The sequence below is a fragment of the Ornithorhynchus anatinus genome, chromosome 13, assembly GCF_004115215.2.
Source record: "Ornithorhynchus anatinus isolate Pmale09 chromosome 13, mOrnAna1.pri.v4, whole genome shotgun sequence".
NCBI classification, from domain to species: domain Eukaryota; kingdom Metazoa; phylum Chordata; class Mammalia; order Monotremata; family Ornithorhynchidae; genus Ornithorhynchus; species Ornithorhynchus anatinus.
Window position 1 is genome coordinate 20510226 of NC_041740.1, and position 16115 is coordinate 20526340.

The window sequence follows — 16115 nt, forward strand, 5'->3', positions numbered from 1 at the left end:
CGCTCAGATTTTTGATCCTGAGGTCTCATCTGGTTTGGGGGGTTTTGTCATGGCATTTGTTAAGTATGTGCCAGGCACTGTTCTAAGCGCTGGGGAGGACACGAGCTAATTGGGTTGGACACAGTTCCTGTCCCACAAGGGGCTCACAGTCTTAATTCCCTCTCTGGGTTTCCTTACCGGTGAAATGGGAATGAAATACCTGTTCTCCCTCTTACCTAGCCTATGAGCCCAGTGAGAGACAAGGACTGTGCCTGACTAGATAATCTTGCATTTACCCCAGCACTGAGCACAGAGCTTGGTACATAATAAGAGTTTAACAAGTACCCAAAAAGCCAAACAAAAAACATCAGGTCCGACCTCTGGCCTGGAATGCCCTCCCTCCTCACTTCCGCCAAACTAGCACATTTCCCCCCTTCAAAGCCCTGAGAGCTCACCTCCTCCAGGAGGCCTTCTCAGACTGAGCCCCCCTTTTCCTCTGCTCCTCCTCCCCTCCCATCGCCCCGACTCCCTCCCTCTGCTCTACCCCCCTTCCCGCCCCACTGCACTTGTGCATATACGTACATATTTATTGTTCTATTCATTTTTATTAATGTGTATATATTTATAATTCTATTTATTTATATTGATGCTACTGATGCCTGTCTACTTATTTTGTTGTGTTGTCTGCCTCTCCCCTTCTAAACTGTGAGCCCGGTGATGGGTAGGGATTGTCTCCATCTGTTGCTGAATTGTACTTTCCAAGCACTTAGTACAGTGCTCTGCACACAGTAAGCGCTCAATAAATACAACTGAATGAATGAATGAATGAGTTTTCTTCAGCCTTATCAGTCCATTGTAATTTGTTGATTCTGTAAAGCAGTTCACAATCCTATGTTTATCTTCCTAGAGCCATACAGTCACTGCTATATTTCACCCTCTTGAATAACTGATTTTTTATGGCATTTGCAAAGTGTTTACAATGTGCCAGGCACTGTACTAAGCGCTGGGGTAGCTACAGGCTAATCAAGTTGGACCCAATCTCTGCCCCACAGTCTTAATTCCCATTTCCCCAATGAAGTAACTGAGACCCAGAGAAGTGAAGTGACTTGCCCAAGGTCACACAGGAGACACAGGGTGGAGTCGAGGTTAGAACACAGGTCCTCTGACTCCCAGGTCCTCGCTCTACTAGCCATATTGATTCTGGACACAAGTGGGTTTCTCCTCACTCCCACTCCAACAGGGGCCTAATTCAGCCCAAAAGCGGAAGGAGGAGGGAAGGGCTCTGAGCATCTTCCCTCCCCCTGTTTGAACAGGACTGTGGGGATGCGGCTCTTTTCTGGGTCCGCGGGAACACAGGCTGATTATTTCTGCAGGCATCGATCCCTCTGGACCAGAGGACTGGGCCTGATTTAGGGAGGGAAGAAGTGGAGGACAAGAAGGAGGAGGAGGAGGAGGAGAAGGACAAGGAGGAGGAGGAAGAGGATGAGGAAGAGGAGGAATGTCTGTTTATTCTTTTATTGTCCTCTCCCAAGCACTGAGTACAGTGCTCTGCAGACAGTAAGCGCTCAATAAATGCAACTGTGTGACCAAGTGACTATTTGACAGAATGAAAAACGGATTTAGCACAATATAACACAAGCCCCAAGAAGTCATCCCCACCGCTACCCAATACTTACTGGTTTAAGGTCACATCGAGAATAAAGGAAGATCCAAAAGCATCTACTTGGAAGCTGGCCTGGTCGATATGTATAGTCTGAAATGTTAAAAAGATGAGAGACAATTATTAAGCAATCCCAATAAAATACTATTTCAGCTGCTAGAAAGTCAAACTATTGGGTCCTAGCTTCTTCTGAGAAAAAGCAATCACTCTTAGACTTCACTGTACAATGGATTAATGGCAGGGCATTTTTAGGTCCCGTGAGGAATCCTTCCTTCCCTAAACCACCAACCTAAAAAGATCTTAAGACTTCTCCCTCCCTCCTTTTGGACCCTTCTCTGTTCCTCCCTGTACAATTGTGGTATTTGTTAAGCACTTACTATGTGCAACACACTGAACTAAGCGGTTCGGTGAATACAAGCAAATCGTGTTGGACACAGTCCCTGTTCCACATGGGGCTCACAATCTTAATCCCCACTTTACAGCTGAGGGAAGTGAGGTACAGAGAAGTGAAGTGACTTGCCCAAGGCCACACAGCAGACAAGTGGTAGAAACTGGATGAGAACCCAGGACTTTCTGACTTCCAGGCCTCTGCTCTATTCTCGAGGTCACACTTCTTCCCTAGGGAAGCCAAGTGGAAAGAGTATAGGCGTTGGAGTCAGAGAACCTGGGTTCTAATCTCAGCTCTGCCACCTGTCTGCTGCGTGATCTTGGGCAAATCGCTTCACTTCTCTGGGCCTGTTACCTCAGCTGTGAAAAACGGGGATTAAGACTGTGAGCCCAATGTGGGAAAGGGGCTGTGTCCCGCCTGATTAACTTGTATCTACTTCAGTGCTTAGAATAGTGCTTGGCACAGAGTAAACACTTAACAAGCACTATAATTACACAGTAAGTGCTTAACCAAAACCACCATTATTACCAGGTCCAATGCTTTAATTGGGATTAATTCTGCCACTGACGTTCTCATCCAGATGGCGAGGTCCCCAGGGGTCAGTGGCCCCAATTCTTGACAGCATGGACCCCATGAAATTGTAAATTTCCTTTCCTTCAGAGCACTGGACTGAGTCAGTAACGAGCCTTCTGCTTAGACGTTGACTCCACATTTCATAGATTCGAGGGAGAAGAGGAAAAATTCTAGAAAAAAACATAGCCTCTCCATCAAAAGCACAATTTCAGGTGGGCTGTGGGTTGCTCAGACCTAATCACCTAAATCACCCTCTAGATTGTGAGCTTACTGTGGGCAGAGAATGTGTCTGTTAATTGTTCTACTGTACTCTCCTCAGCGCTTAGTGCAGTCCTCTGCACACAGTAAGTGCTCAGTAAATACGACTGACTGACTTGTTGACAATGCTAGAGGCCAAACTGCAAATGACAGAGAAGTTGGGTCCGAATCAGAGGAAGAGTTAAATAGGAGGGAATAAAAAATAGGAGACAATAAAAAAGCTCAAAATTTTCTTATTAGTGGCTACAAAAACCAGAGGGTCAAGGAAAGTGGCAGCTTGCCCCCAAATGATATGAAGCAACCAGAGGAGTTTGTTGTCTTTAATCATAACCTTTGGAAATTCTAAAAGACTAAAAAAGCTTTGAAAACAACAGCAGTTGCCTGTGGCCTAGGGGCTAGAGCCTAGGCGTGGGAGTCAGAAGGACCTGGCTTCTAATCCCAGTTCTGCCACTTGTCTGCTTGGGCAAGCCACTTAACTTCTCTGTGCCTCACTTCCCTCATCTGGAAAATGGGGATTAAGACTGGGAGCCCCACATGGAACAGGGACTGTGTCCAACCTGATTTGCCTGTATTCTCCCCAGAGCTTAGTAAAGTGCCTGGCATGTAGTAAAAGCTTAACAAATACCACTATTATTATTATCTTAAAATATCATTAAAAAAACTGCAAGTGTGGCAGGGAACTATATTTATGATGCTCAGTGTAAACTTAGTGACAACACTTTTCAGCCCCATCCACCCTAAAATATTCTCACCATCTTTAAATATGGAGGCCAGTGGCAAAGATCATTCATAACTGGAAAACAACAATGAAAATGTTTGGGATTTTAAGTGAACAAAATCATTTCAAATGTTTAATTTGGTCTTCAGATCAAGTTTCATTTAGACCAGTGGACAATATCTGTGATTGAAAAATGAGATATCCAACTCTAGTTGCTGGGGGCATTTATTTCTCTTCTGGTTATCAGTTGCTATTTCTCCCATGCCTTCAGGGCCCAGCAAAAAACCATCCCATATGTATAATAATGATGATAATATTTGTTAAGCACTTATGTGTCAAGCACTGTTCTAAGCGCTGGGGAAGATACAAGGTAATCAGGTTGGACACAGTCCCTGTCCCACATGGGGCTCACAGTCTTAATCCACATTTTACAGATAAGGTAACTGAGGCCCAGAGAAGTGAAATGACTTGCCCAAGGTCACACAGAAGACACATGGCAAAGCCAGAATTAAAACCCAGGTCCTTCTGACTTTCAGACCCAGGCTCTATCCACTAGGGCATGCTGCTTCCCCCATTTTATGATGCTAAAATGCTGTCTTCCCTGAACCTCTGTCCTGATAACTTTTGCTTTATGTTACAAAGTGATGGGAAAGCTCTGCCAATCCTAGGCAAATCGGCAATTTAAAAATAAATATAAATCATTTACACTTCTCTACTGCACCCAACAGAATCACCTCCCGCGGTCCCGGAACGCCCTCCCTCCTCACCTCCGCCAAAATGATTCTCTTCCCCTCTTCAAAACCCTACTTAAAACTCACCTCCTCCAAGAGGCCTTCCCAGACTGAGCTCCTCTTCTCCCTCTACTCCCTCTGCCACCCCCCCTTCACCTCTCCGCAGCTAAACCCTCTTTTTCCCCTTTTCCCTCTTCTCCTCCACCTCTCCCTTCCCATCCCCACAGCACTGTACTGGTCCGCTCAACTGTATATATTTCCATTACCCTATTTATTTTGTTAATGAATTGTACATCGCCTTGATTCTATTTAGTTGCCATTGTATTTATTTTGTTAATGAATTGTACATCGCCTTGATTCTATTTAGTTGCCATTGTTTTTATGAGATGTTTTTCCCCTTGACTCTATTTACTGTCAATGTTCTCGTCTGTCCATCTCCCCCGATTAGACTGTAAGCCCGTCAAACGGCAGGGACTGTCTCTATGTGTTGCCGACTTGTTCATCCCAAGCGCTTAGTACAGTGCTCTGCACATAGTAAGCGCTCAATAAATACTATTGAATGAATTAGCCATTGCCATAAGCATTCTTCTGCCTGCCTTTCTTCCAGGGTAGGTCAGTTAAAAGGAGAGCAAGATGCGTCTCCCCAAAGGCCTGATGCGACAGAAATCTTTATTTCATTTTAAAAGGTGTCAAAGGGCCCTCAAACTCATCTCCTATGGCTCATGGGGGTTGAAAAAAAATCACCATTCTGAGAACTGGAAGCCATGTATAGTTCTCATTCCAAAAAGCTGACAAGTCAGGTGATGCCCATTGGCCAGGATCAGATGGGCCTTCTGGAACTCTGCTGTCAACTGCTGACAAGGACCTTGGATCTAATCCCGACTCCGTCACCTGTCTGCTGCGTGACCTTGGGCAAGTCACTTCACTTCTATGGGCCTCAATTACCTCATCTGTAAAATGGGGATTGAGACTATGAGCCCCACGTGGGACAGGGACTGTGTCCGACCTAATTTGCTTGTATCCACCCCAGTGCTTACTAAAGTGCCTGGCACAGAGTAAGGGCTTACTAAAATATCATCATAATTATTATTATTATTAGACTGGATCTGAGACCGGAATGATAGTGAGGAGTTGAGGAGACCAAGAGTGCAGACTTCAGTCACAGGAAGGAGGGAAAGAAGGAGGATATATTTAATTTGGGGCAAAATGAGCCTGAAGTACCAGTGGACTATTAATCACGGCACTTTTTAAGTGCTTCCTATTTACCTAAGATCTATGCTAGGGTAGATACAGATAATCAAATTGGAGACATTACAGCAACAAAGGAATCAAGAACAGAGCCCTGCAACACACCCTAAATTGAAAACTCAGAGAAGCAGCATGGTCTAGTGGACAAAGGGCACGCCTGGGAGTCAAAAGGATCTGATTTCTAATTCCAGCTCCACCACTTTTCTACTGTGTGACCTTGGGCAAGTCACTTAGGTTCTCTGTGCCTCAGTTATCTCATCTGTAAAATGGGGATTACGACTGGGAGCCTCTAGTGGGACTTGGACTGCGTCCAACCTGAGTAGCTTGTGAGTAGCTGAGAGGGAGAGAGAAGAAAGAGAGAGAAACACAACTTAACCTGTGGAGACCACGGTTGTTTTTGCTGGTCCACAATAGTACAGTTGTCCTTCAGGTCAAAGACATTGCTATAAACAGTGATACTGCATCTATGAGTGTGGTTGCCTTTGACAGAGTCTTTGACCCATTTTGGCCATGAAAATACAAAACGGCACTGTCTGAAGGATGAACACTTAATAATAATTATAATAATAATAATAGTGGTATTTATTAAGCGGCTTACCAAATGCCAGGCACAGTACTAGGTAATGGGGTTCACACAAGCAAATTAGGTTGGATACAGTCCCTGTCCCACATAGGGCTCACAGTTTTGATCCTTATTTTATAGGTGAGGTAAATGAGGCCCTGAGAAGTTGAAAGACCTGCCCAAGGCAGCAAACTAGTGGTGGAGCTGGAATTAGAAACCGGGTCCTTCTGACTCCCAAGCATGTGCTCCCACTACTAGGCCATGCTGCTTCTACGTGATGGATGACGACTTAAGAGTTTGGCTTTTTTTTTAGCACCCCCCAAAATCTCATGGCACAAATTCTATGACTACCTTCTTCTTTTGGGAGAAAAATCAATCGACTAATTATTGAGCGCTTGCTGTGTGCAGAGCACTGTACTAAGCACTTGGGAAATCAGAATATAAAAGAGAGTTCGTAGACATGTTCCTTTATTTTAAAAAAACAAAACAAAATGGTATTGGTTAAGCCCTGTGTGCCAGGCGCTGCACTAAGCACTGGGGTAGATACAAACTAATCAGGTTGGACATAGTCCTTGTCCCACGTGAGGTTCACAGTCTTAATCCCCATTTTACAGAGGCGGTACACAAAAGTGAAGTGACTTTCCCAGGTACATACAGTAGACAAGTGGCAGAACCAGGATTAGAACCCAGGTCCTCTGACTCCCAGGCTTGTGTTGGATTGCCTTCCCACAGGACTTTACAGTCTAGCTTATAGAAACACATCATGAAGCAGCATGGTGTAGTGAGAAGCAGCATAACGCATTGGATTGAGCGCAGGCCTGGGATTCAGGAGGTCATGGGTTCTAATCCCGGCTCCATCACTTGTCTGCTGTGTGACCTTGGGCCAGTCACTTCGCTTCTCTGTGTCTCAGTTACCTCATCCGTAAAATGGGGGTTGAGACTGTGAGCCTCACCTGGGACAGGGACTGTGTCCAACTTGCTTTGTTTGTATCCACCCCAGCGCTTAGTACAGTGCCTGTCATGTAGTAAGCGTTTAACAAGTACCATCATCATCATTATTATAGCCTGGAGAACATCCTTTACGCAAAATGGGAATGGAGATGCAGAACCAAGCAAACTTGCTGCCAACTTTGGCAGAAACCCATTCAAGGAACAATTGACCGAATGACCAATTTATCCTCCATCAGTTACTTGAGGCATCGGAGGCTCCATCACCTCACCCATTATCTGTCCGTTCTGACGACATCTAGGAAGCACTTAATTTTAAGGCCACATCAGTATTGCGTTTGTGTAGGTTTTAAAGGCCAGAAATCAATTCTGAAGAGCCTTGCTATCCTGCTACACAGAATGATAGACTGCAAGATCTGATGCGGCTCTCAAAGGAATGCGATATGAGCTGCAGAAAAATAAAGCTTGTACGTGTTCGAGTGATTCAATATTTTCTCCCACTGAGCATTTGGAAGCTCTAACAAGGCAGTTCGCCCCAGTTCTGTTTGAACACGCGTTTTCATTACGCGATTTGAATGTGCCACAATGGAATAATTAGTGAATTATCTCCCCTCAGCATGAGTCTCTTCTGGGTATTTTAGGGGCAACAAATGGATGCAATTCAGTGAAGAAGAAACAGTTGGTATGAATGCATGTATCACAAATGCTCGGTAAGATGCCGCTACACTTCCTAGCCTCTCGATCGATCCATCGGTGGTATTTTTTGAGCGCTGACTGGGGTGGAGCCCTGTACTAAGCGCTCGGGAGAATACAATAGAACAGAATTGGTAAACAAGTTCTCTGCTTAGGAGCTTGGAGTCTAGAGTGGGAGACAGATGTTAAAATAAATTATGGATATGTACGTAAGTGCTTGTGGGGCTGAGGATGTGTTGAATATCAAGTGCTTAAAGTCTCTCTTCAAGCTGAGTAAATAAACCTCCTTAGCCTAACATCTCTCCCACTACAGTCCGGTCTGCACACAAGCAGCACGGCGTAGTGGACAGGGCACGGGTCTGGGAGTCGGAAGGTCAGGGGTTCTAATCCCGGCTCCACCACTTGTCTGCGGTGGGACCATGGGCAAGTCGTTTCACTTTTCTGGTCCTCAGGGATCTCATCTGTAAAATGGGGATTGAGACCGTGAGCCCCACCTGGGGCAAGGACTGTGTCCAACCTGATATGCCCAGCGCTTAGTAAAGTGCCTGGCAGACAGTAAGCGCTTAGCAAATACCATAATTATTATTACAATACGACAGAATTGGTATACAAGTTCCCTGCTCACAAGGATCTTCAGTCTAGAGCGGGAGACAGATGTCAAACTGAACTATGGATATGTACATAAGGGCTTGTGGTGCTGAGGATGGGTTGAATATCAGGGGCTTAAAGCCTCTCCAAGTTTACTAAATAATCCTACTTAGACTAAAACCTCTCCCTCTACAGCCCAGCCTGCACACTTCACTCCTCTAACACCAACCTACTCTCCTCTCTCTCAACACTGACTCCTCTGACAAACTCTCACCTCCCCTCACCTCCAAGATGTTTTATTCAATTGTTCCGCTAGCGTCTCAAGCTTAACAGGCCTGAAACGGAGCCCGTCTCTTTAAACTCCTTTCCTCCGCCTAACTTTCCCAACCCAACTGACCACCCCGCCATCCTTGCTGTCTCTGAGATCCACAACCATGGACTATTTTCAGGGATTCTTCCCTCTCTTTAAATTCAGCCGCTAAATCCATACATCTTTTTTCCTCCACGGCATTTTTGAGATCAGTGCTTTCTCTTCATTTAAGCGGCTACTACAAGTGCCCAAGAACTTGTCATGTCCCAGATGATCTTCTCGCCTCAAGCCTCTCTAATCTCCATTCCACACTCTGCTCTGCTCCCTGGGTCATTTTTCTAAAATGTCACTCTAAAGAAGTCTCCTCTTGCCTCAAAATAACAATAATAATAATAATAATTATGATAGTATTTAAAGCATTTACTATGTGCCTAAATGCTGGGCTAGAAACACGATCATCAGGGTCAACACAGTCCCTGCCCCATACGGACAAAGTAGGAAGAAGCAGGATTTAATCCTCATTTAACAGATAAGGAGGCCCAGAGAAGTTAAAAGACTTGCCCAAAGTCACACAGCAGCCAAGTGGCAGAGCCGGCCCAGGACCTCTGACTCCCAGGCCCTGACTCCTTCATTAAACCTTCAGAAACCTTCAAAAGTTGCCCATTCCTCTCAGCATCAAAGCAGGAACTCCCCAACTTTGACTTTAAGGCACCCCATCAGCTTTCTCCCTCTTACACAGCCACTCTTTTCCACTTCCACCCAGCTCATAATCATCATTCCTCCCTCAAGCTAATCTCCATCTTGCTTTTATTTTCCCAATCACATTTATTGAGTGCTCACTCTGTGCAGAGCACTGTACTAAGAGCTTGGGAGAGAAGAGCAGAAGAGAGTTGGTATACATGATCCTTGCCCACGATACCTCTAGACTGTAAGCTTCTTGTGGGCAGGGAATGTGTCTGTCATATTCGTTTATTTATGCATTCATTCCTATTTATCGAGCTCTTAGTGTGCAGAGCACTGTACTAAGCAGTTGGGAGAGGAAAATAGAAAAATAAAAAGACATATTCCCTACCCACAGTGAACTTACAGTCTAGAGCGGGAGGCAGACATTAATAAAAATAAATTACAGACATTTACAGACTGTGAGCCCCACATGGGACAGGGATGGTGTCTGACTTGCTTTGCTCATATCCACCCCTGCTCTTAGTACAGTGTCTGGCACATAGTAAATGTTTAACAAATAAGAGTATTATTACTACTAATAGTAAAATATTAATATAATAATAATAAGTACAATGACTGATGACCTATGAGTCGACCTCTTGTTTGGGGTCTTTCTGGAACCCCCTCTCCAAATTCAGCTGGCAATGGCTCCACCCACCTACAAAGCCCAGAAATCAATTCACAATTCCCGCAAATCATCGACAAGTTTGGACGGAGTCACTGCTCAGAAGCAACTGACTTTGTTCAGCAGAACATAAGGTCTAGAAATTTAAGGAGTGCCAAATAAGCAAAAACACACCGGAACATTTTTAACATTTTTTAATCCATTTAGGCTAAGCTGCCACCTTCCAACTCCTTTTCTTTCTTTTTGGTGCGGGATAAGACTAATATTTAACTTAATTCTCATATTTCAAGGATCTTGCAACTTTTGCATACGTGAACTTGTTGTGGGTGGGGAATGTGCTTACCAACTTTGTTGTACCGTACTCTCCCAAGCGTTTAGTACAGTGTCTTGCACACAGAGTGCTCAATAAATGACTGAATGAATACAAAGGGGGAAGGAGTTTCGCGTAGGTGGAAGGAATTCTGCAGTCATCAGCGTTTCTGCTATAGGAAGCAGAGAGCTCAACTCTAAACCACTTGGGTACAGAAGCAATTCACGTGTTTCATGTGCTCCTCTGGTAAGACATAGTTCCCTCGAGGGGACAGAACCCCTTAACGAATACTGCTACTAAACATAACTGTGGTATTTCCCAAGTGCTTCCTATTTAATGATGGTATTTGTTAAGCGCGTACCATGTGCCATGCACTGCTCCTATTTGTTAATACTGCACTAAGCGCTGGGGTCGATACAAGTAAATCAAGTTGGACACAGTCCCTGTCCCTTGTGGGGCTCACAGTTTCAACCCCCACTTTACAGATGAGGTAACTGAGGCCCAGAGAAGTGAAGTGACTTGCCCAAGGTCACACCCCAGACAGATGGCGGGGGCCAGGATTAGAACCCAGGACCCTGGGGGCCTGAAGAATGCAAGCAGGATAATACTGGATAATACTACTTACAAAAGCTACTACTTAGAGAAGCAACGTGGCTTAGTGGCAAGAGCCCGGTCTTGGGAGTCAGAGGTTGTGGGTTCTAATCCCAGCTCCGCCACTTGTCTTCTGTGTGACTCTGGGCAAGTCGCTTCACTTCTCTGTGTCTAAGTGACCTCATTTGTCAAATGGAGATTAAGACTGCGAGCCTCATGTGGACAACCTGATAACCCTGTACCCATTCCAGAACTTAGAACAGTGCTTGGCACATAGTAAAGCCTTAACAAATACCACCATCATCATCAGTATTATTATTATTCTTATTACAAGCAATTCTTTCCACTGGGCCATGCTGCTTCAGCAGCTTTTCCACTGAACTCAGGGCCGAGAGGTTGGGTTTTCTCAATGCCACAACCATCGCCCGGGATCGGAGACTGGCAGAGAGGTTTTTACATCGTTCTCATTCAAAACCGCTATTATGCCACACTCAATCTCTTTGGAGATTACCACCGGGAAATCGGATTGATTAGGCAAATGAAACTGGATACACAAAGTGGGAATCACAGGGAACTAGAGATTTAGTGATTAAAGATTAACTAGGGATTCGATGAAAACCCTCCCGAAATTATTACCACGCACATTGCTTCAGAAATCCAGCATTTTCCATTCCACACTCAAGGATGATCGCTCCTGTTCAAGGATGGGAATAACTGGAAGACCGCCTCGCAAGTAAAAAATCGCGATCATGAATAATAATAATTGTTATGGTACTTGTTAAGCGCTTAGTAGGTGCTAAGCACTGTTCTAAGTGTTGGGGTAGATCCAGGTGAATTGGGTTGGAAACAGTCCCTGTCCCATATGGGGCTCAGAGTCTTCATCCACATTTTACAGATGAAGGAACTGAGGCACAGAGAGGTGAAGTGACTTGCCCAAGGTCACACAACAGACAAGTCGGGGAGCTGGCCTATTCACCTCAAGGAATGTCCTAGATACTTCTTCAGCAGACATAATAATAATACTAATGTTGGTATTTGTAAAGCGCTATGTGCCAACCACTGTTCTAAGCGCTGGGGTAGATACAAAGTAATCAGGATGTCCCAGGTGGGGCTAACACTTTTAATCCCCATTTTACAGGTGAGGTAACTGAGGCCCAGAGAAGTGAAGTGACTTGCTGAAGGTCACACAGCAGACAAGGGGAGGAGCCGGGATTAGAACCCACATCCTCTGACTTCCAGGCTCGTGCTCTTTCCACTAAGCCACACTGCTTCTCCCAGAAGCATCTCACAACAGTTAAGTCATATTCTCTTGATGTGTACTTTTATTAATATCAAAAGTCAAAAAACACTGTAATTCCAAATCTAAATCCAGTCAGAATGTAAAATAAACAGTAACGTGCTTCCAGGAGCTCATTCACTTAAAGCAAATTGAATTCCTGATGCTACTCTATTACACAATTTGAAAAGAGTGATTTCAGTGTACAATGTTTCCACTAGGAAAACATAATAATAATAATAATAATTTTTTGTTAAGAGCTCTCTATGTGGCAAACACTGTCCTTAGCACTGGTGTAGATCCAGAGCAGATGGGTCCTGGTCTCTTGCCCGACATGAGCTTTACAGTTGAAGTAGGAGGGAGAACAAATATTGAAACCCCATTTTTACAAAGGAGGAAACTGAGGCACAGAGAAGTGCCTTGCCCAAGATCATACAGCAAGCAAGTGGGACAGTCACATTAGAATCCAGGTCCTCGAATTCCCAGTCTGTGCTCTTTGCACTGGGCTTCGCTGCTTCCTATTAGACCATGTTGCTCTCTGGCAATCACTCATTCATCCCTTCATCCAATTGCATTTATTGAGCGCTCAGTGTGTGTGTACTAAGCACTTGGGAGAAGACAGTACCAGCCCTGTGTGTTCATAAGTGTCCTTGTGTTCTTCAGTTTGTCTTTAGGCATTTCAATCTTTCCTCAAGTACCTGCTGCCAACCTTCCACCCCATTCTCCTAAAATGCATATCCTGTGAGAGTCAGCCAGGGGTCCAACACTTAGCAGAATGCTCTGCACACTGAAGGTACTCAAAAAATACCACCCATTGAATGAACTGTGGAAACACAAAGCAGCCTAACATGGCATCATGTTGAGAAGCAGCGTGTTCTAGTGGATAGAGCATGGGCTTGGGAATCAGAAGGGCCTGGCTTCTAATCCCAGCTCCACTCATGTCTGCTGGGTAGCTTTAGGCAAGTCACTTCACTTCTCTGAGCCTCAGTTACCTCTTACGCAAAATGGGGATTAAGACTGTGAGCCCCATGTGGGACCTGGACCGTGTCCAACCTGATTATCTTCTGTCTACCTCAGGGCTTAGTACAGTGCCTGGCACATAGTAAGCACTTAATAAATACTATTTTTTTAAAAATGCAAACACATACAACCTCTCTGTTCTAGTGGCCAACTCTTGGTGTTCATGGAGATTGGGGCTTAGTGATTGTGACTTGGCTAGCTCCCTTCCTGGCCCAAGAAAGCAACTCAGTGCTTAGTACAGTGCCTGGTACATAGTAAGTGCTTAACAAATACCATTAAAAAACAAAAAAAAGCACATGCAGGCTGTGCCAAATGAAGAGGAGAACACAGTAGATAGAGCATGAGCCTGGGAGCCGGAAGAACCTGGGTTGTAATCCCAGCTTGGCCACCCATCTGCTGTGTGACCTTGGGCAAATCACTTTACTTTTCTGTATCTCAGTTACCTCATCTGCAAAATGGGAATTAAGACTGTGAGCACCATGTGGAACATGGACTCTGTCCAACCTGATTACTTTGTAGCTACCCCAGTGCTTCAAAGAGTGCCTGGCACAGAGGAAGCGCTTAACAAATACCATTAAAAAAAGGAAAAGCAAGAGGCTCAGACCAAACTGTACAAAAGTGACAGCCAGGAGTCGGGAAACAGGCCTGGAGGAAAACGTTTGTCAAAGTGAAAGACCCAGTGCATCTGCCTTTTTCTTCGAAGGAGAAAGTATCACCCACTAAACCAACCACTTTTTATTTCTACGGCAAAGCTCTCTGGGAGTTGGTGGTAGGAACCACTATTAGGTTAACAGCAGGATATTTGGTTACTCAGTAGCAACAATATGCTTTTTAAAAAATATTTGCTGCATCACTGCTCCAAACTCCTGCCAAAGGATGCAGCTCCTGGGAGTAGTGTTTATGCCAGAGAAGCAGTTCTACAGACAGCCACTGAATTCAGAGTTTCCGAAAGTGAAGGTCAGCTCGTTCGAGCTCAGGTGTATAGAAAATAAGGCAAAAAAATGGTGTCTGTGGACAACTGCGTGTTATCTGAATTTTATTTTATTTATGGCATTTGTTAAGCACTTAATATGGGGCAGGCACTGTTCTAAGCACTGGGGTAGATATAAGTTCATCAGGGGGGACTCAGTCCATGCCCCACATGGGACTCCCAACCTTAATCCTCGTTTTCCAGAAGGGGTAACTGAGGCACAGAGAAGTGAAGTCACTTGCCCAAGGTAACACAGCGGACAAGTGGTGGAAACAGGATTAAAACTCAGATCCTCCTGACTCCCAGGTCCGTGCTCTATCCACTAGGGTACACTGATTTTGTCAACAAAGTGATTGGCAAGATTATCACGGTGAAGGGGGGGGGGGAAGTGTGGACACTGGATGTTTAAGGGGAACATTAAAGACTGGAACAAGTAGGTATCGAGTCAAAAGGGGAGAAGATGTATGCCGAGCCAACAGGGCAGATTTCTAGCAGGTGAGGGTGAGTTGGAGATGGCTGAAATTGGCCAGGCTCCCCCTGGATTTTAGCCAACAGTGCTCTGCAGAGCGAGTGCAGAAGCAGAGGAAGCGGAGTCTGGAGGTGATCCAGGGCTGCGGGTGGGCAGGGTGAGATCGACGGACGGACAGAGTTGCAACGGAGCTGAGCTCAGCAGAGGGCAGAGAGGAGGGCTTAGATTCTTGTACCAAAAGAAAGGAGAATGGGTAGGTGGTCTAAATGGGGCATTACCGCCTGGTCAGTCAATTGTATTTATTGAGCGCTCGCTGTGTGCAGAGCACTGTACTAAGCACTTGGGAGAGTACGCTATAACTGTATAACAGACATTCTCTGCCCACAACAAGCTTACCATCTAGAGGGGAAGACAGACATTCACAGAAATAAATACGTGGTAGGCACGTGGTAAGCGATTAACAGATACCACAGTTATTATTCCTATGCTCCCAGCACTGTGTTAAATGTTGGGGTAGACACGAGATAACCAGGTCCCATAGGAGTGTCCCATTTGAAGCAGGAGAGAGAGCACAGGTACTGAATCCCCATTTTGCAGATGAGGGATCTGAGGTCCAGATAAATTAAGTGATTCACCCAAGGTCACACAACAGACAGGTAGCGGAGCTGGGATTAGAACCCATGTCCCCCGACTCCCAGGCCCGGGCTCCTTCTACCCGGCCACGCTGCTTTGTTGCTATTTCCATTCCCAAATCCCAATCAGTCAACACCTGCTCTGTGCTGAATACTATACTAAGGAGTTGGAAAAGAAGCACCGTGGCCTAGTAGAAAGAGCCTGGGCGTCTGGCATATAACTTCACTTCTCTGGGCCTCAGTTATCTCATCTACAAAATGGGGATTAGGGCTGTGAACCTCATGTGGGACATGGACTGTATTTGACCTGACTATTTTGTATCTCCCCAGTGCTAAGTACAGTGCCTGGCAAATATAAGCGTTTAACAAATATCATAAAAAAATTATAGGTAGGAGAGAAAGTTCCTTAGAGTCATTGATCACTGGTTTCTAGTTGAGGTGATAGCATGGGAGGCTTAAATAAATATAAAAAATTCAAAGCTTTGGACAAAGAAATTTTCTGAGGTAGGCCTTTTTTCTAGGAAGGTGGTGGGGGTGAGGAAGGAGAACACAAGAAGCACTCAACTCCTAAGCACTTAGTACAGGCTTTGCACACAGAAAGTGCTCAATAAAGACGACTGAATGAAATACAACTGAATGAACAATAACAGCAAGGCTTGGGAAAGGTGTCTGACCTAATTATCTCTAAGTGCCACGTGAATACCACAGTTATTCTTTTTGTATCTCAATACAATATCTCCCAGCATCCACATTTCCTGCATTATTTTTTTCATCATTATTATCTGCTTAGGTTAACCCCAAACTGCTTTTCTGCTGCTGTTTACCTTATTCCTATTGCGATTT

The 16115-nt window shown here is 44.9% G+C and overlaps 1 protein-coding gene across 1 annotated transcript in view; it reads right to left on the reverse strand.

Moving 5' to 3' along the window:
• Nucleotides 1–16115, reverse strand: part of ADAM22 (ADAM metallopeptidase domain 22) — a 113939-nt gene that overhangs the window by 87757 nt on the left and 10067 nt on the right. Inside the window, exon 3 of the mRNA XM_029077711.2 lies at nt 1656–1732. Coding sequence (XP_028933544.2) covers nt 1656–1732 — 77 coding nt within the window. The remainder of the gene's footprint in view (nt 1–1655; nt 1733–16115) is intronic.